The sequence below is a fragment of the Marmota monax genome, unplaced genomic scaffold (genome assembly GCF_021218885.2).
Source record: "Marmota monax isolate L192 unplaced genomic scaffold, Marmota_monax_Labrador192_F-V1.1 WCK01_AAM20220418_F8-fsc00332, whole genome shotgun sequence".
Lineage (NCBI taxonomy): Eukaryota > Metazoa > Chordata > Mammalia > Rodentia > Sciuridae > Marmota > Marmota monax.
Genome location: NW_026693576.1, coordinates 424,453 through 444,901, shown reverse-complemented (window position 1 = coordinate 444,901; position 20,449 = coordinate 424,453). Strand labels below are relative to the sequence as shown.

Genomic DNA, 20,449 nt, shown 5'->3' with positions numbered 1-20,449 from the left:
ATCAATGGGTTTAGAGGTTTTACAACTGTCTTCCTGATTTAGGCTTTGAACCTTCACCAGTTTCCTGACCGCCCAAGTCTCTAATTTTAAATCACACTAAACATACTGCTATGATTAACTCTCATTAAAACTTATAAAAAACAAACCCCTCTTGAAACCAGTTGCCATTTTTTTTTCCCTGAAAATATCCCATTCCACTACTGCATAATAAAGACAGCTTGCTGATCTGTGGAGGTCTGCTCCCATTTCAGTTATTTTTGTTTATACTTCTAAACAACACAACAGAGTTGGGTAAGGAATGGGGAAGAGGGATGACATTATATTTTAGGATTTTTCATTAGAACCCAATAGTTTCCTTTTTTTAGAAATACTATAAAAACACATTAATATATGGTATGAAGAGTTGATTCAGAAGCTAGCGAATATATTAAAAGACGCAAATACATTAATACTACTATTAATATTATAGTTTTACGAACATATTATGATCCTATTACATTTATTTTGACACAAACTAAAATTATGATTATATTATTACAGATTATGGTTACATTATCACTAACGGTATTTTCCTTAATCCAGGATTCAAAAATTGGATAGAAACAAATTTTTACCTTAAAATCTGGAAAAAAGGAACAAAGCAAAATAATTTCAGTGTAGGAATATTTATTTGTATTTAAAGAGTTTAACAAGTTTAAAACATTTTCATTTTAGCAAAAGAAAGGATGGAATTTTGCCTCTGCTAAATAGAATGAAGGCTTCCTTTGTGAGATCCACTTTTCTGGCATTTAAATTATATTGACTTAAAGATTTGATAATTGCACTAAAATATAGGAATCAAAAAAGGAGAATACAAAGATGGTAGAAATGTTGAGATAATAGGGCTCAGTGAGATCATAGGTTTTAATCATTTTTTTTTCAATTTGAGGAAGTAACTTTTATGTTTTTAGTTATTTGCTGTTCAAAATATTTTTACATATGCAAGTTTATTAATGTTTTGGGGGAAATGTTAGAGTGCAGTAGAAAAGAAATATGAAACCGAGGAATCAGAAGGATAAGACACTTATTAAAGATTAAATAACTCATTTGAAGCAGCCAATATGCATTGGTCTAAATGTTAATGACCCCACCCTCGATACTATCAAAATTCATATATTGAAGTTTTGCCCTTATGGTGATGATATTAAGTTATGGGACCTTTTGGAAGAGTTTACGCTATAAGGTCAGAGCCCTCATGATTGGGATTAATGCCCTTATACAAAAGCCCCCAGGGAGCTGTCTTGCCTCTTTCACCATATGAGGGCTCAGAAAGAATCAGGCACCATCTATAAAACAGAAAGTGAAACCTCACTAGACATAAAATCTGCTGGAACCTTTATCATGGACATTCCACCCTCCAGAACTATGAGAAATAAATAATAAATTAATGTTCTTTGTAAGTTTAAAGTATTTTTTTACAGCATCTCAAATTCATTAAGATACCGTATTAGAAGAATCTCTGTATTCAGGTCCTCTATTCAATGATAATGGTGACTGAGCAGGTACCATGTTGAGACCAGCCTCAGCAACTTAGTAAGGCCCTATCTCAAAAATTAGAAATAAAAAGGGCTGGGAACATGCCTCAGTGTTTCTGGATTTTACCAGATCCTCACGTGGAGACATGGGAAATCATTGCTCAATGCCTAAAATGCCTTAAAGATCCTGAAATAGTTCAGTAAAAATATCTGAAAATAAAATCAGTAAAAGTTTTATTTTTTTGTATGATCTCACTTGAGACTCAACACAACTCCAAACATGGGTGCTGCTGCCTCTTGTTACTGAAAATGAAGGATCTGATACAACTCGGGTTGGAGGAAGGAGTTCATAATATACTTTTGAATTTAAAGATCATGAGGAACTTTTAAAATATTTTGAATTTGTGTTTAGATTAGCTGATGCCTATATTTTAGAGAGCTCTATGATAATGACTATGGATTGTTCTTTAGGCCAAAGCATGCATTGGACACATTATCTAATGGTAGTTGAGGAAATGCGTAATCACATGATACAGCATGATAAATAATATCCAAAAAACCATAATGAGTGGGTCACATTTAATACTTCCCAGTTACATTGATGATTATAAAGTGTAATTCATTTTGGCCATTTGATGCTGCTTTCTTCATCCGGGATAAATTGTCTTCTTTTCCCTTTTGGTTATAATGCCACCTGTATCATTATATTTGATATGTAGGAATGCCTTCAAGAGGGCCAATGGCTTTTACTCCAAGCACGTTAAGTGTTCTCAAAATTACAAGTTCTTGATTTTTCTGTTGGTTTATTTGTTTGTTTCTTTTTTGGGGGGGGGCGGGTGCTGTAATTTAAAAGAGACAGACAAAACAATCTAACAAAATAGCAGAAGTTGGTTTAATGACTTAGTGCTGCACTTCTTTGCAAAAGGGCCTAACAAGTTTTGTGTGTGAAATCCAGCCACTGAAAGGACAAGAAATGGCCTCTGCTAGCCAGAACAAAGGCTAACATTGTGAGATTTTGCTGGCATAATACAGAGATTTCAAATAGGAGTTCTGGTCAGAGCAATATAAAGGAAGTGCTTCATTAGCTATCATAGTGCACACCTCTCAGGCTTGTACCACATGGCCCCGGGTAGCAAGGGCAGGGACGCAAAGAATGAGCTATTCACTTGGGTTTCATAGTCTTGCTCTGTTTCAGCCTTTTGAGTTGACAGCTTTCAAGTTAAGCATGGAAGCCTCTAAAGAAACAGTCTTACATTCTTCAGTGATATAGTTTGTTTTGGAAAATGCCTATCTAAAATAAGGAGATAAAATAAGTTTAGCCCATGAGCTCGATTTATTGCATTAGCTCTCTTCCCAGAGCATGCTAACTATTTTTATGATTACTTTGAACATGTTTGTAAAATATTTTTACAGAGTATTCTTAAATGAAATTATTTAGTTGCTATGTCATTCAGTCCTCTGCAATCATATGAATATTCATTTTACAGTGAAAGCTGACTTCATAGAAAAAATATGGTAAAATGCTGTACAAGATATTGAGTAGTAGAAAAATAATTCTGCATGGTAGTTTTCAGGAAAACCACTGTGAATTCCAACTCCATCATCTATAGCCACAGGTTCCTGTACTTTGTCCCAAACTTGAAACTGCATAACTCAAATTCAAATTAATGGCGATATTTCTGGATTCATTTTATATATTTTCAGCCATTTAAAGGGAATTACATTCTATTTAGATTAATTTTACATTATTTCTTAAATTCCACTAATATTGCCCAAAGGCTCAGACACCTAAATGCCTAAAATTGCATAATGATGTTGAAAGTCTTTCTGAATTTTAACTACAATGAAGAGGAAGTAAATAAGGCAGATGTGTATTTAGGCCAGTGACAGAATACTTAGACATTATGTTTTCATCACACTATTTTAAAAGTAGCAAAAGCATCATACAAGTCAAATTCATATACAACATTATTTGTCATTAAAATGCATTGATGCCCTTAAGTAGACTGGATGTATTTATTTCAAAACTAACTGAGCAATGTATGACTTACATTCTGAATTTTGAGACCAGCCTCAGCAACTTAGTAAGGCCCTATCTCAAAATTAAAAATAAAAAGGGCTGAGAACATGCCTCAGTGGTTCTGAATTTTACTAGATCAAAGTATTAAAGGCATATATAGTTTTCTATGTATTGCTAAATTCTTCTAAGGGGTGCACTTCTAAGGGGTGATCTAGTAATCTCCTCAGGTGGAGAGATGGGAAATCATTGCTTAATGCCTAAAATGCCTTAAAAATCCTGAAATAGTTCAGTCAAAATATCTGAAAATAAAATCAGCAAAAGTTTTTATTTTTACTTATTTTAAAATAAAAATAATGCCTTCTTAAAATAATTTGTTACTTAAAACTTCAGGTATGACCATAGAGTTACACACAAAGCCCCCCATGAACCTTCATCTAAGACAGAGGTGATTTTTAATTAATGGTAGATTCCTATATTTAACAATTCTGTTTTACTCACTCAACAAATCACTAGTAGTTTTATGCTAAAATTTACTCCCAAAATGGACTGTTTAGTTAACATTTTACCTGGTTTCCACAGAATTGTATCCACTACCCAAACTAAATTCTTATGATGCAGTTCTAACTGCTGGTATCTTGGAATGTGACCTTATTGGTTAGACAAGGACTTTCCAAAGACAATCAAGTTAAAGCGAGATAATTACCATGGACCTTAATCTAATATGACCAACATTCTTAAGAAAAGGGATTCAGACATAGAGACAGGCATGGAGGAAAAACACGATGTGGAAATAACCATGGGGAAGCTACAAGTCGAGAAGATCATTTTCTCAGAGCTATCAAAAGGAACCAAACTTGCTAATTTCTTAATTTCTTGGTAAGTCCCTTAAAAAGAGATAACTAAAATTATGATCATTTTACTTTATTTTATTTTTTGGTACTGGGGATGTAACCCAAGGGTGCTTGAGTTACAGTCCCATCCCCAGCCCTTTTAATTTTTTGAAACAGGGTCTCACTAAGTTGCTTAGGACCTTCTATATTGCTGAGGCTGCCCAACTTCATTTTTTTTATTCTAAAACATATGTTTGTTAAAATGCAGTCATCCAGAATATGTCTAGGCCCTAACTCACAAAACATTTTTAATAACTGTTGTAACCTTTTCAACAGTTACATAAAAATCACGTATCTATAATTATTCAGGAAAAAAAAACTGGGTAAATCTCACATATTTAAAAATTATTTAAAAATGAAAACCCACTCTATTTTCAGGTTTCAATTTTATTTAACCTTATTTTTAAAACATGAAAATCTGAGCTGGGCATGGTGGCTCATGCCCATTATTCCAGCAATTTGGGAAGCGAGGCAAGAGGATCACAAGTTTGAGACCAGCCTCAGCAACTTAGTAAAGCCCTATCTCAAAATTAGAAATAAAAAGGGCTGGGAACATGCCTCAGTGGTTAAGCACCCCTGGGTTCTATCCCCAGTACAAATAAATAAATGTATTAAATATATAAAATAAGAATGAGAACCTGGGTAAAATGAATGATACTCTGGAAATGTTAAAAGAACATAGGTGGAAACTTTATTTAATATATATTTTTAAATTTTTTAGTTGTAGATGGACATAATACCTTTATTTTATTTGTCTATTTTTATGTGGTGCCGGGGATCAAACTCAGTGCCTCATGCATGCTAGGCAAGTGCTCTGCCCACTGAGCCACAACCCTGGCCCCTATTTAATATTTTTAACTGGAGAGCTTTTTCTTTGTTAACTTGTGAAATTCTTCAATATTCTATCTACTTATTTACTTTTCTACCTATCTACAGAGTTTTGCAATAATACCGTCTTATCGGAAATTTTATACAGTGCAGATCATTTTGATCTCTTGTTTTTGTAAGTTCAAAACATTTCTGAAGTATGAGAAATTTTTTATATGTTTTGCAAATCAAGACAAAGAGAAATATCCAATTTTAAAAATGGTTAAGGTTATTAACTTCACTATTAGTTTATATTGTGTTGCCGGTATTACCTGAAAAATTAAATAAGATGAAGCAATTAGAGATACAAGAATTAGATGGGCCAGGGTGTAACTCCATTGTATTGCTTAACTGAGCATGCTTCAGGTCCTGGATCCAAGTCCCAACACAAACCAAAAATGTTTAGGAATTAGAAAGGAGTGGTTTTCTTAACTATAGATAACATGATTTATATCTGAAAAACCACAGGGGGAAAAATCATTGAAAAAAAATATGGGAGACATAGGTAAGTTGGGTGTGCCTGCAAAGGAGATAAAACAGGGCATGGTATATACTGATTTGATGGTGTTTACACAACTTTACACGTGGTTACATGAGCCAAAATTCATAAAACTGTACACCAAGAGAAACAAGTCAATTTCAATAGGAGAATGTCTTATAAAATATAAAATAAAATAAAATAAAATATAAAGTTACTACAAATAATCCAAGAACAATTAGAATAAAGATTGATACATTTGAAAAAAATGAAAAAAAAATCAAACTTTTGCATGGCAAAAAATAGTAGTGTAGACCAAATAGAAAAAAAAAAAAAGATGAAATAGCATTTCAAAATTATGTTACAGAAAAACAAATCATATTTTCAACATATGAAGTGCTTTAAAAGAATTGAAAAGAAATGCAAAAATCCTATGGAAAACTGAACAAAAGAAATGAATAGGCAGTCTACATGAAGAGAAAAAGAAATCGTGTTTGATCACGAGATCAAGAGATCAAAATGCAGATCATGATCTATGACTCCCATATTTTTTTTTCAAAGATATTTTTTTCCTCTGTGGTTTTTCAGTTTCAAATTCTGTTAAGCTATTTTACACCCATTAGATGGGGGGAGAAATCCATAAATTTGATTATATATCCTGTGGACCAAGCTGTTGGGAACAGGTGCACCCATTAGAAGAATTTAGCAATACATAGAAAACTATATATGCCTTTAATACTTTGATCTAGTAATCTCAGACTTAGGAATCATCTTGAACCTGTACTTCCAAAGACATAAAGGAAAATTTGATTTTTTTAATGATAGCAAAATGCCAATCAAAACAAGCAAATCAACTGTGACAAATTCCTACAAAGGAATATTATCCAGTTGTAGAGAGAAATGAGAAAGATATTTACATATTGATGTCATGTGACATCCAAAATATATTTTTAAGATAAAAACAGAGTAATGTGTAGAATATGTTAAACATATTTTTTAAAGAAAGGAGGACAGAAGTTTGTTTTTTAATGTATATTTTCAAAAAATTAACAATCAATCTTCAAAGTAATAGTCAACTCTAAGAAACATAATGGTTTGAATGAAAGGCAAATGTAAAGGACCCCATCCATATAAGAGAAGCCTAATATAATAAGATTTTCCTCTCACGCACCATCTTGTGGAGGAGAAGAGGGAAGGAAAAAATTGTGTTAGGTAAATTTATCATTGACTGGGCACTTCCCACAATAAGACTGATTTACATGGGGAATGTCTGTGATATTAATCACCAGGTTAATTCTTAACATACCTAGTTATCCAAGTGGATGAGAACTTGTAAGGAAAATTACATTAATAGGAAAAAAATGCAGCATATTCTTTGCACATTTAAGTTTTGTTTGCATAATTTTGCAGAAACGATTTCATGATCATAGATATTTACTAATCCAAAAATAAATAATTCTGTAACAAAGTTATTGGGACACTGAAATGTTGCTATTGAATTTTCTGAGGATATAAATATTTCTTCTGTTAATTCATTGATTTTTCTTTTTCTAAAAGAAGCGATAAAATGTTGAAAATATTATATTGCATTTTTTCCTGTGAATCTTGATAAGATCTGCCTTTAGTACAGTGAGTGGGAGTGATTTATATCAGTTTTGAATAAGAAGATTTTGAGATAAGATAGGAAGTTATAATTATACCTCCTTTCCCCTTAATGCTTTTCTATTTTCAACTCTCACTTGAAAGAACCAAAAAATTAATTAAAAATTAATATATCACGCTTGTTCATAGTTCTTTTAACAATCTCTAAGTAATATAGAATATATATTTTTTGTCAGTACAGCAAAATGATCTGAGTTTTTCACATACACATTACCGACAATTTTTACTTACAAAGAAGACAGTAGGTAAATATCATCTTTCTTTCATAGATAAAAAGAAATAACAAGAGTGTGGAATTTAGTAGCATCACCTTTTAAACTTTGCTCACAGACAGAGTTGAAAAGTTAATACTATATGATTTATATAAAGAGTAATCATTTCTATGTTTAAAATCCACTTTGACCTCTATCTTCATGAATATTATTGGATAATGATAGCACACTGTTGAGCTATTTTTCTTCCTTAGATAACACAGTCATTAGAGTTCTTAAACTGTCTACTGGGTCTTGCTACTTTTAAAGAAATTGATTAATTGTATAATTTACCACCCAAATTTATTGGCTCCTAGGATAAAGTTACTTTTTAGATATCAAGAGAAATTTACAACACCAGTTTTTTAAAAAGGGAGATTTTTTTCATATCCAGAATTTTAGGATATGAAAAGACAGAAATATACCATATTTAAATATAGTTGATGTTATATGAGGAAAATGATTCTAATTAATTCTGTGTAAATATGAATATGTAAAATGTTCAGAGAATGGGGAAGTTTTTGAAATCAAAATGATAAAGGAAAAACTTGAGTTTTGAATGGATTTCACTTGAACTACTCACAATTATCTGCACTATTTTTTTTTTTTTTGTACTAGAGTTTTAACCCAGGGATGCTTTACCACTGAGTCACATTCCCAGCTCCTTTTATTTTTTGAGACAGGGCCTCACTAAATTGCTGAGGCTGGCCTCCAACTTGCAATCCTCCCAGCTTCCGAAGCTGCTGGTATTAGACATGTATTACCACAACCACCTGCACCTTCTTTTTAAAGTTTAACATTATGTGATAAAATAGAATTTGAGTTGAATAAATAAGTTGGAATCTCCCTTATCTTTAGTATGATGTTGGCTCATATTTGAAAGCCGCTTTTTAAATATCCCACATTTGACAAAGTTAGTTATTTGGGAAATGTTAGATATATCTGGGTCAAACTGAATCCCCGTCCCCCCTCCCCCGCCCCCATACACATACACCAGGGGAGGGAGATAAGGAGAGATAGAGACAAAAAGATTATTCTAGATACTTAGACTCAGGTATTTATTAAGACATAGGAAAAGTCCATCTCCAGAGTTAGCATTTTATAATTCCTGAAAATTGTTAACAAAACTACCATTTTTTGTTCGTTTAGAAAACGATATGTCATGGGTAACAGACTAAATTTGAAGTTTCAGGGAAGAAAAAAAAATTAGATTTTCTTGAGCTGGTAGTACTTACTCCATAAGTCCACTGAACCCGAGCGAGGTAGTATTTATTTGTTTCCACATCAGTCAACTCCTTCATTCCGCAGAGATCTACTGAATGGCTACAATACCTCTGCTGATTGCTGGTCATTAGACCAGCCTGCAACACTGACATGGTTTCGGCCTTATCCAAAAAAAATCACACAAACACAAACTGGAAACCATAAGTCTGTAAAGTGTTTGGGGCAGGGGTGGGCATGAAGGAGAAGTAATTGGTCATATAAAGAGTACTGACGTGGCAGAGGGGGAACCTGCCTGCACAAAAACCCTGAGAAACTGATCTGGAAAAACTTCCAGGTACCAGAACTCTGCAGCACAGAAAGTCGTGCGAGAGGTCGCACAAAATGGTTTCAGTGTTTATATAATAAACATCCTCTATAAATAGGTAATTATATAAAACAGACAGGTTTTCGCTTGGGCATTTCAGCCAGCACTTTTTGTTTTTAAAATCTGTTCATTTAGGATTTGTCCTTGTCTTTGTTAAGACTACAAAGGTGTAACCAGTGTGACGTCACTCACTCCCCGTCCCGAAGCAATGAAACTTGCAACCTTCTCCCACCGACTCTTAGATTCTGTAGTTAAAACACTACGGAGGAGAAGCCAAGAGCCCACACCTAAGAGCGAGACCCCAACCCCCGCAGAACCGCTCGAGCGGAGGTGGAGCCTGGGACCGCGGCCACTCACTGCGCATGACCGGCGCACGTTGCCAAGGCAGCGGGGAAAGGCGTCACCCGGAAGTTAGGGCCGCTGAGCTGTTGGCACCCGGGCTAGGGCCCGGTGGGCTCATCCTTCACTAGTTCCTGAGATGATCCTGACGAAAGCAAAGCAGATGAGAAACCGATTCTGAAGCAATGTGATGTCCATCTGCCCAGAAGTCTGGGGATTTAAAAAGATCAAGGAGAATTGGTTCAAACCGACGTAAGTGCTATGGCTCACCTTTCTGATGAAACGGCCGGGTCCTTTACTGATGAGGTAGAGAGTTCTGGTTCTCTCAGCCCCTCTGGAGGACAGCAGTCCTGGCCCAGCCCCTCTGGGACAGAATCGGATGATGGAAAACTGGCTGCAAGCTTGCAAGAAGAAACCAAGCAATCCGAGCTTTCTGACTTCAAAAATAACGAAAAGAAGTTGACTCAAAAATGGATCAACTGTCTCAAGGACAAAAAAACTAACTATGAACAAAACCAACCGGAGACTGAACTTCAAACAGAAATCAATGGGCTGTCCGATGAAGAACTGAATGCCCTGCAGTCTTTTTGCACCACTAAGATAAACTTGATCCATCAAAGAGTGGACTCTAAAAAGAAGAGCAACAGACACAAAAAGCTGCAGTTTAGATGCGATCCAGAGCCTTCAGAAATCAATGCCTTAACATGTACTGTTCCTGATGAACTTTTAAACAGAATCTATTTTGAAAACGTGAGGACAACACTAAAACAGGTGGCATCAGCAAAGCAACACATTACTTCACAGTGTCCCAACTGTATTAGGAAAAAAGCAGAGCTGGCTCAGTCTGCCTTCCTAAAGCAAAAGAAGACTTTACTGGAGTCAGTTCTCCTCCAAGAGAAAGTAGATGAACATCTTCATACCACAGACTTTCTCACCCATGTTGGAGAAGCACATCAGGGTCTTCCCAGGCTTTCAGATGACCCTAAAATAATCTGGAAAAGACTGAAAGAGAAAACTCAGACTGGATACTCCTGTTTTGAAAGGTCAGATACCAAGCAGAAGATGTAGCAAGATGGAAATAGGACTTCATTCACCTTTTTTCCTCTACCACTTCTCAAGTCTCTTACCCAACCAAACAGAAGATGGTGATTACTAATGATGACATGCGATGTGGATGTGTGTAGATATTTCTGTTTTTTTTTTTTTTTTTTTTTTAAGTAACTGGCATTTCTTGGAAACTAATAAGGATTTTTTTTTATGCTATCTTTCTAGATTTGAGGACTAAGAACTTCCCATCCAATATGTTTTTCAGATTACACAGGGCAACGTTGTAGTTGGAATAATTACAAAAACTTTTTACAACAATATAGGAGCGATATTGGTACTTGGGATTAGGTTGTTGATAATACAGAGAGAAAGAAGTAAAGAGATACTTAGGAAACAATAATTGTTTTGGTGATTAAATGGTAATAGGGATTTAATAAAAGATAAATGTTAGAAGTGTTAAAAGTCTTACCGAGGTTTTGATTTGTGTACCTGTTTGATAATTAATTTCATTAAGATGGGACTACTAGAATAAAACCATGTTTGATAGAGTAATCAAGACTATAATTACTTGCACATAAGTAGTTTGAGGTGTATTTGAGGCATACACATTCAGAGTTTGAGGAAATGTTATTTATACTTGTAGTCTAGAAGAAGAGTCTAGAGATTTGAAATAAAGGGGGCAGGTGGGGAAATCATTGGCACTTGTTGGAAATTGAAGTCATAGATGTGGTGAGCTTCCCTGGAAGAGAAGAGAGGTAAAATAAAAGCAGGGTTAGTACCAACTCCTGAGAAATACCAATAGTTAATGGCCAGGTAGAGGAGAATAAACTTGCAAAAGAGTTTAGAAAAATTACCATAGAAGGATAAAAGAAATCAGGAATGTGTAATAGCATATAAGTCAAGGAAAGAGAATGTTTCAAAAAGAATGATTGGTCTAAGCATGTTGGTGAACCAGAGAGACCATATAGAGATGATTTAGACATGTGTTGGGCACTGTTGACCTTAGCCGTAGCCATTTCACTTATAGAAATGGAATAGACAAAGTAGGTTGAGGAATAAATGTGAAATAAAGAATATGAATATAGATTACTCCTTAAAATGTTTAACTGTTGGGGAAAAAGAGAAGTGAAACTGGAGACAGATGAAGAGTTGAGGGAAGAAAGTCATTTTGGTCATGAAGATATGAAACTTCTGTTGCTCATCCTAATTTCCACTCAGAGGAAACAATATTGCTCCCTGAGAAATATAGCATTATGAAAACATTTATGGGGGAAAATAATACTTGGTATTATGAAAAATCTTATTAATTATTTATTACCTCTATAAGATATAAAATCCTTGAGTTAGTGGCATTAACAGGAGGTCATCCTCCTACATGTCTAACACCCAAGCTATTTCAGTGGAAGAAATTTGCAAAAATCAGCACAAGAGTCTTTGAGACACATTTCAATTTTACTCTTGAGTTGATGTTCATTTATATATAAAGATCTTTTTCCTGTAAAATTTAGCATATATCTTTTTAGTAAATCATTTATAAATAAATTGGAAGCATCATTACCATTTGCATAATAACAACATTTTATTGAAAACCACATTATATGATGCTTTATCGTTGGCATCTCAATATATTCACATTTTACATTTTCAGAATTCAGAATTATTTTCCATTTAGATCTCCCCGATGAAAGGTCATTTTTGTTCTTAGTTAACCAAGTTAGCAATCTAAGAGTCATCTTTTGTTCTTCCTTAAAAAAAAAAAAAAAAAAAACTCAATCCCAAGCTATTTTTCAGAAAGATCATTTGATTTCTGTCCTTCGGCTTCTTCTTTTTTCATCTCATTACCACACTCTTTATCATCTCTGCCCTCCTACTTCTCCTACTTTCACCCCTCTTTAAACCATTCTCTCTGTACTGGTCAGAGTGATTTTTCCAACATATAAATTTGTTCAAGGATTTCTGCTAATTGAAGAACAAAGTGACTCTAACTGATTTGTCTCTGCTGCAGAAATAATGCAAGCTAATTAATGCTGCATACTGTGATCCAAATTTACTTTGCTAGTTTCTTCTCATATATTCAAGCCTCTCTACAGGATTTGTAATTCCCCAAGCCCTGTTTTTCTTTGTGTCACCGTGGTTCACATGTACACATTTGTTTGGCTCTAATTCTCTCAAGTTGCCTTTTCCACCTGGTATATTTCTTCTTTGCTTCTTATTTTTGCTTTAAAATTTTATTATCAGAGATAGGTACTATATTTAAATGGTCCAGAACTCAAAAGGACGTGACAAGGCTTAGCATGCAGTATCTCTTCCACCCTGTCACCACCCAACCTCATCTGTACCAAGTTGCTGGATCCCTGCCTGCCATGGTTAACTTCCCACTTTCTGGAACATGGGGCAGTTAGGTATTCTGGGGTGAGAGCAGAGGTAGAGGAAATTGAGGGAATTTGGGAGTGAGCATTTACCAGTCAGGTATGAAGTATTTCTGTGCTTGAGCCAGGAAACTGTATTAATGTATAATATAATCACTTATATTAATTTATTATATATCCTTCCAGTGATTTTTTTATGCAAATACTGAAAATAGTTTTCTATGTACTCTTGCTGTGGATTAGATAAGTGTACCCAGAGTTCTATATGTTGAAAGATTGGTTGCCAGCCTAAGGTGCTATTGGGAGGTGGTGAAATACTTAAAAGGTGGAGCCTAGTGGAAGGAAATTAGATCACTAAAGGCATCCCTTAAAAGGCATATCAGGACCCCAAACCTTTCCCTTTGCTTGACTGCCCTGAGGGAGACAGCTTCCTCTGCTGTGTGCTCCTGGCATAATGTACACAGGCCCCAAAGTGATAAAGCTGACCAACCACAGACTGAAACCTCCAAAATGATGGAGCAAAATAAAACTTTCTTCTTTTTCAGTTGTTTCATTTCGGATATTTGTCACAGTGACAGATTGCTCACTAATACAAATGTCTTCTTTCCCTTGCCACTTTTTTTTGTATAATGGTGAGATATGCATATATATGGTATATATAAATGGACAACTATGATATAGATATAATATATATCATAATATATATCTCTGTATTGTAATTTTCCATTTTGACCATCGTTAATATGTTAATATTACCATTCAGTGGCATTTCATTCACAGTGTTGTGCAACCATCACCACTACTTCCATTATTTATCATCACTTCAAACAGAAACTCTGGACCCAGTAAATAATAACTCCCCATTCTCCTCTCGCATAATCCCATTAACCTATAATATACTTTCTGTTTTTGTGACTTTTCCTATTGTAGATATTTGCCCTGTTTTTTTTTTTTTGATTGGCTTCATTTACTGCAAAATGCTTTCAAGTTTCATCCATAGTATAGCTTGTAAAAGAAAATCACTCATTTTTTATGGCTGAATAATATTCCAGCATCTGTATAGATTGCATGTATGTTTATCACATCAACTGCTGATTGACACTTGGGTTGTTTCCACTTTATGATTAGTGTGAATAATACTGCTATGAACATTGGCAAAACAAATCTATTTGACCACCTGTTTCTCATTCTTTTGGTTCTAGACCTAGAAATAGAATTCCTGGATCAGATGCTAATTCTATGTTTAATTTTTTGAGGAACTGCCAAATTGTTTCTACAACAGTACAACACTTTACATTTCCTCCAGCAACCAATGTCTTCATTTTCTTGCCATCACTTTTTATTTTCCACTTAAAAATTACAGCCATTCTGGCAAATGTGAAGTGGTATCTCATTGTGCTTTTGATGTTCCAAATGACCAATAATGTTGAAATTTTTTTTTTCTACTTTGGAGAAATGTCTATTTAAGTCCTTTACCCATTTTTAAATCAAGTTGTCTATTTTGTTGAGCCTCAAGTTATTTACATATTTTAGGTTTGAAATCCTTATCAGATATATGATTTTCAAATATTTTCTCCCATCCCATGGGTTATCTTTTCAGTCTCTTTAATCCTCTGATGCACAAAAGTTTTTAGTTTTAGTGAAGTCCAATTTACCTAATTCTTTTTTGGTTATTGTTGCTTCTAGTGTCATATTTAAGAAACTATTACCAAAACTAAGGTCATGTAGATTTGCCCCTTGCATTTTCTTCTAAGAATTTTATAATTTTGCATCCTATGGTTAGGTATACTATAGCTGGAATGTGTCCCCCACAAAGTTCATATGATAGAAAGTCCCAAAATTCATGTGTTATTACTTTTGGGAGGTAACCAGGATTGGATGAGGTCATGAGGGTCTCCTATGTATGAATAATACTGCTATGAACATTGGCGTACAAATATCTGTTTGGGTCTCCTCTGACGGCTTTATAAGACGAGCTAGCACTTTTGCTCTGTCTCAACATATGATCCCCATTATGTTATGGTGCAGTGAGAAGGACCTCAACAGATCAACTGATCAGATACTGGGGCCATGCTTAGACTTCCCAGCCTCTATAAATATGAGTCAAATAGACATATATTCCTTATATTCTCATTCTCAGATATTTTGTTGCAGTGATAGAAAATTCATTTTATATTAATTTTTTATTTATGGTGTAAGGGTCCAATTTCATTCCTTTGCATTTGTATATATGTTTTTTTCATCACCACTATTGAAGAAGGGACTTGTTCTTTCGTTATTGAGTATTTTCAGCTCCCTGGTTGATGGTCAGGATCATAAAAGTGACAGTATATTTATGGTCTTCAAATTCTATTTCATTTGTCTCTCTGTCTGTCCTTATGTTGGCACTACACTGTTTTGGTTATTGGGCTTTGATTAATTTTGAAATCAGTAGCATGGAACTTCCACCTCTTTAAAATTTTGTGAAATCTCTGTTTCTATTCTTCCTTTTCAAGATTGATTTGGCTCTTCAGGGTTTCTTGAGATTTTATTTGAATTTTAGGATGAGTTTTTCCATTTTTGTAGAGAGTGCCATTGTATGGTTGATAGAGATTGCATTGAAACTATATATTACTTTGGGTAGCATTGTCATCTTAATATTATTAAGTCTTTTGACCCACACACATGGATATCTTTTTATGTACTTCATCAGTGTTTCCTAGTCCTCAGTGTATCAGTCTTGCTCCTCCTTGGTTGAATTTACTTCTAAATATTCTATTCTCTTCAATGCCATTTTGATGGAATTTTAAAGGTGTTTCTTTTTGGATCGTTCATGGCTAGTGTGTAGAAATACAGTTGATATTGCATCCTGCAACTTTGCTGACTTAATTTACTAGCTTTAACAGTTTAAAAAAGTTATTCTTCCAATGCTTTAGAAATTAGATGACATCATCTACAGAAGAGACACTTTCATATCTTGCTTTCTGGTTTGGGTGCCTCTTTTTCCTTGCCTATTGGCCCTGGCTATAACGTCTAGTGCTGTCGTGAATAGAAGTGGCAGGAACACCATATTTGCTCTGCTCCTGATCTTAGGAGAAGAGCTTTTAGCCTTTCACCTTTAATTTTGGGTTTTTCAAATATATCACAGTAGTATTTTGAGTCTCACTGAAGTTTTTTGCTAAATCACTTGAGATGATTGTGTGGTTTGTTGAACTATTTAACCCACTTTCTTTGCACTCATAAACCTTAAACACCACTAATTAGAATCAAAGACTGCAGCCTGTGTGTGCTATGTCATTCATATGAATTCATACTAAGACAAAAACATGTTAGTAAGCTTTGCACTCTGACTTCATGGTGAGAAACTCAAGGCTGGAGGCTCCATCTAACATCACATCCACAGTGCCTCACACATGATCATACTCAATAAATGTTTTATGGATGAAAAAATAAGTGCTTCCAAACATTGAAACTTGTTATGCTTTCTTATGAAAGAAAATAATCTGTAAGAATACAGTTTCAGTCAGTTCTTTTGCTTTGCATAGTTGTTTTCTGTAGTTTTTCTCTCTTTACCTCTCCCAGGGATGGAATCCCTTTCAGTGTACGTACATATTCACCTTATCAGTGAAAAATTAGCCTAGCGTAGAGCTTTTGGCAAGTCAGTTTTAAACATATTATGCAGCTAATTAATAAAGTATTTGTTTTTAAGAATTTATATAAAAATTTTCTTTGTAATCTTCATTTTCAGATAGACAAAAATCATCTGAAATATTTATTTTATAGGTAATGGATGACTTGCTGAAATTTTAGAATGAATTAAAAATTCTTGATGCTCAAACTTGAAAATAATTTATTTTTTGCCCAAAATAAATTCAATTCTATGCTGTTTTTTTTTTCTCTTTTTAATGTGGTGCTCAGGATTGAACCCAGGGCCTTGTGTATACCAGGCAAGCACTCCACCGCTGAGCCATATCCCCAGCCCTTGCCCTTGCCCCTGAATAAATTCAAAAGGAATGAGTGTCCTTTCTCCAAGCTTTATAGCCGTCCCAAAAGATTCCAGTACAGCTGAAGTAATAGATGCTGAGAAGCAGCATATTTCCCCATGCATGAAAATGTATCTGGCAATTTGGTATAGAATTATACAAATACATTGTTGAAAGCCCCAGCAAACTTCCAGCTGCCAGCTGATGATTGGCTCACAGCGCCCCAGCAAACTTCTAGCTGCCAACTGATTGGCTCCTCTGCAGTGATGCTCATTGGGCTGTTTCCCTGCCCTTTCAGACCACGGAGCTGCTCATGGGGGGGGGGGGACATTTTTTGGCTCCGCCCACACGACCCAGCCAATGGGCCTCAAGAGCAGGAGGAGTGGGGGAGGTTGAGAGGCTTGTGGGAATCCGGTGGTGGCAGTTGGGCTCTGAGGGTTTTTCCTGAGGAGCTGTGTGGTGTGATGTGTGTGTTCTAAAAATAAAGTTTGTTTCTTTTGACAAGTGGCTCCTGAATTGTGCCCAGCCAGACTGCAGCAATACATACTTTATGTAATGTAACATACTGATTAAATAAATATGCATGAATTTTGTTTTTGTCAATTAGACGTTTTATCAAATAAACTCCTGTACCCACAAACAAATCTATGCATTGAACAAATATTGAGATGAAACCCTTGTTGTAGAAGTATGTGATATACCAGATAGAGACTAAAGAACCTTCCATCCTGAGCATCTGAGTCATTGAAATTCCAGTCTCAGAACTGTTTAGGAATGTTTGGGACACCCGGCTCAGAATACCTCCAATTTTAAACATGTTAGTTTGTTTTATGCTAGTGCTTAATATAGTAACTTAGCTCCTTCTGCAGCAACATAGCTAAACAGGTTACAGAGAAATAGGAATTGTGACTGTGGGTGTGGGCTCCCCTTCAAAACTGTATCTAGAAGTAACAGATGGAAGACATATACAGAAATAGTGAATTTGAGAAACCAAACAGGAAAACAGTTGAACTTCTATTCTCAGTTGATAATACCCTTTGGAATAGAGAATTCCGAAATTTTCCAATTAGCTGCAGACTCAAATTACAGCGAACATTGCAAAATTCTATCAAAGTGACTTACATAATCAAAAGGCCTGATTCTGATGAGTCCATTGTTTGTCAAGGCATTAATTAAGGTTTAGGAGAAAATATGTTGTGGTCATCTCACTTGACATTTAATGTCAAGATTAATGATGCCACACATGGACTGAGATGGTATGAAAAGATTACCTACAAAATAAGGGTTTCTGAAGGTGAAGGAAGCAGGATAACCTTTCAAGCAGGCCTGAAATGACTCAAAAGTAAGAAAAGGAGACTAGTTTGGTGTTTATTATAGTTAGGGAGCGGGCCACCCAGTGCTAAGATGACTGCCTCATGTTTAGCCAGATTTGCTCACTCTCGGGTCCTGTTCTTCATCAGGGGTGTCTGGGTTAGGGATAAAAAGCACAACTTTCCAGTAAACACCATCATGTACGAGATTTTGTGCTGACCATAAAGTGTAGAAATTCCTCTTGTTGTTCACTCTATTAATCCCAAGAAATCTCAGGTTTAAGTTAAGGGGTCCACGAAAGGCGTAACTTCTCAAACACCTCCTCAACTGACAAGTGGGCTGAGGACAGAAGAGGCCACGCCCTCCCGCAGCAGATTAGATACTCAAGAGGGGCCAGATTTAGCTGTAGGGGTTTTTTTTTTAATTTTTTATTTTATTTTATTTTTGTTATTTTTGAGTGGTTTAGCAAGGAGGCTTTGTTAGCTGTGTTGAGCTTTGCAGGATGTGGCTTTCAAGACTCACATAAACGTACGGAGGGCCATAGGCTCAGGCCTGTGAGAACCTCTGTCCTTAGGAGCGCTTAATATGAAGCCTGCAGTTGGCACTCTAATGATGGGTAACATCAGGCTAAGGAGGGCAGTTTTGTGGATCAGAAACCCATGAATATTATGGGTGCACTGCAGATTCCAGAAGATATGAGTAGGGAGTTGTGTGTGTGTGTGTGTGTGTGGGGGGGGGTGTTGCAAAAGCCACCACTGTGAAGGATTTTCTGGGGAAAGGACAGGGAAACTAATGTGTGTTGCCTATTGCCCTTTAAACAGATTCTGGAGACCTTTGTTGTAGGGAGTCCAGTTAAAGATGTGATAAATAGAATTAAGAAAACATTTTTAAATGAGGAAAAAAATCTTGCCTTCAAACCCCTGAAAGGCCTAAAAGAAGTTGTCTATTTTTTATATTCTGGGTGCTGGGAAAATCAATTGTTCATCTGCAACCTCACTCCCCTCCCTATGAGTTCAGGATTGGGACTGAAAGTTCCAAGTGTTGTCTTACCACTAGGTTAGTTCCCCTGGCAGCCAACCCCATCCTCAGGCTATATAGGACCCACACGAGAGTCCCTTCAGTAGAACAAAAGATGCTTCTATCACCCAGAACATTTCAAGGAATTTAGGAGCTCAGTTTCAGACTCTCCCATCACTCAGGAAATCACAAAACTATTAGGAGCTTTATATATTGAACCAAGAGTCAAAGAACAAATATCAAAATGAAAGATTTTCTTAATGCTCTATCTATAAGAATGTTAAATCTATGTTAGGGTCAGAAACCTAAATAGATTTCTTATTATATCACAACATTACAGGGTTTATTTGCAGGGGGACAAGAGAGGCATAGGTAATAGCAGCATCAAAAGTATTTTGTAGAGTTCTAAGTTGCCATCCACTTTTAGAAGTGTGAATCTTTGCATGCCCCATAGTAAGTGCTCCACATCCAGTAGACTCATATTACACAGAGCATCTGTGTACTCCCTGAGTACTCTTGAGTGTGGTGGTCAATGCCTGGTTGACACACCGCAGGGTACAGAGTTGTTACCCAGAGCCTAGTATCAGTGTATTCTGGACCCAAGACACATGAGTCAATCTGAAGCACACTGTTAGATCTGGGCCAAGACACACAACCCAGGACCACTTTAAAGAGGTTCCTGATCCCATACTGCCATATGTCAATAATCAGCTCTGGATTTAAGTCAGTTCAATCTATAATTGTACTTGGGTAGGACTCAGCAAATGTAGCACCAATCAGAACAGTTCTAAGTACATTCTTGCCAGCAGCAACAGGGCCAGTTAGCAAGCCAAAGCTAGTGAAGCAAGACCCCCAGGGTGGCAACTATTGCCTAGATATCCTGCTCACGTGCCAATTATTGTTGTCATCTGGCAGAGCTGAGTTGGACCTTCATGCAAGATTTAGTTTGATTGCCAAGACTGATGAGTAATGGCCATAGAAAAGTGGTGGGGATAAATGTCTCTTCTCTAAACAGGTCTTGTATAATTGATTTCAATCCTTGAAGACCTCATTTTAATTTATATTAGAATGTATTAACTATTTTAACTGGAGAGTAAGGTGGACCCTCCCCTGCCCCCTTGCTCACCAAGTAAA

General features: G+C 35.7%; 2 protein-coding genes across 2 annotated transcripts in view; one reads left to right on the top strand and one right to left on the bottom strand.

Moving 5' to 3' along the window:
• Dlc1 (DLC1 Rho GTPase activating protein) overlaps positions 1–20,449 on the bottom strand; it is a 470,384-nt gene that overhangs the window by 424,942 nt on the left and 24,993 nt on the right. The window lies entirely within an intron of this gene.
• Positions 9,671–11,034, top strand: CUNH8orf48 (chromosome unknown C8orf48 homolog). The gene has a single exon (XM_046459269.2). It carries the CDS (start codon positions 9,871–9,873, stop codon positions 10,675–10,677), a length of 807 nt encoding a protein of 268 aa, XP_046315225.1. The 5' UTR covers positions 9,671–9,870; the 3' UTR covers positions 10,678–11,034.

What these genes read in the sequence shown, in the direction of transcription:
- CUNH8orf48 (XM_046459269.2), top strand. Translation starts at nt 9,871, where the DNA reads ATGGCTCACCTTTCTGATGAAACGGCCGGGTCCTTTACTGATGAGGTA.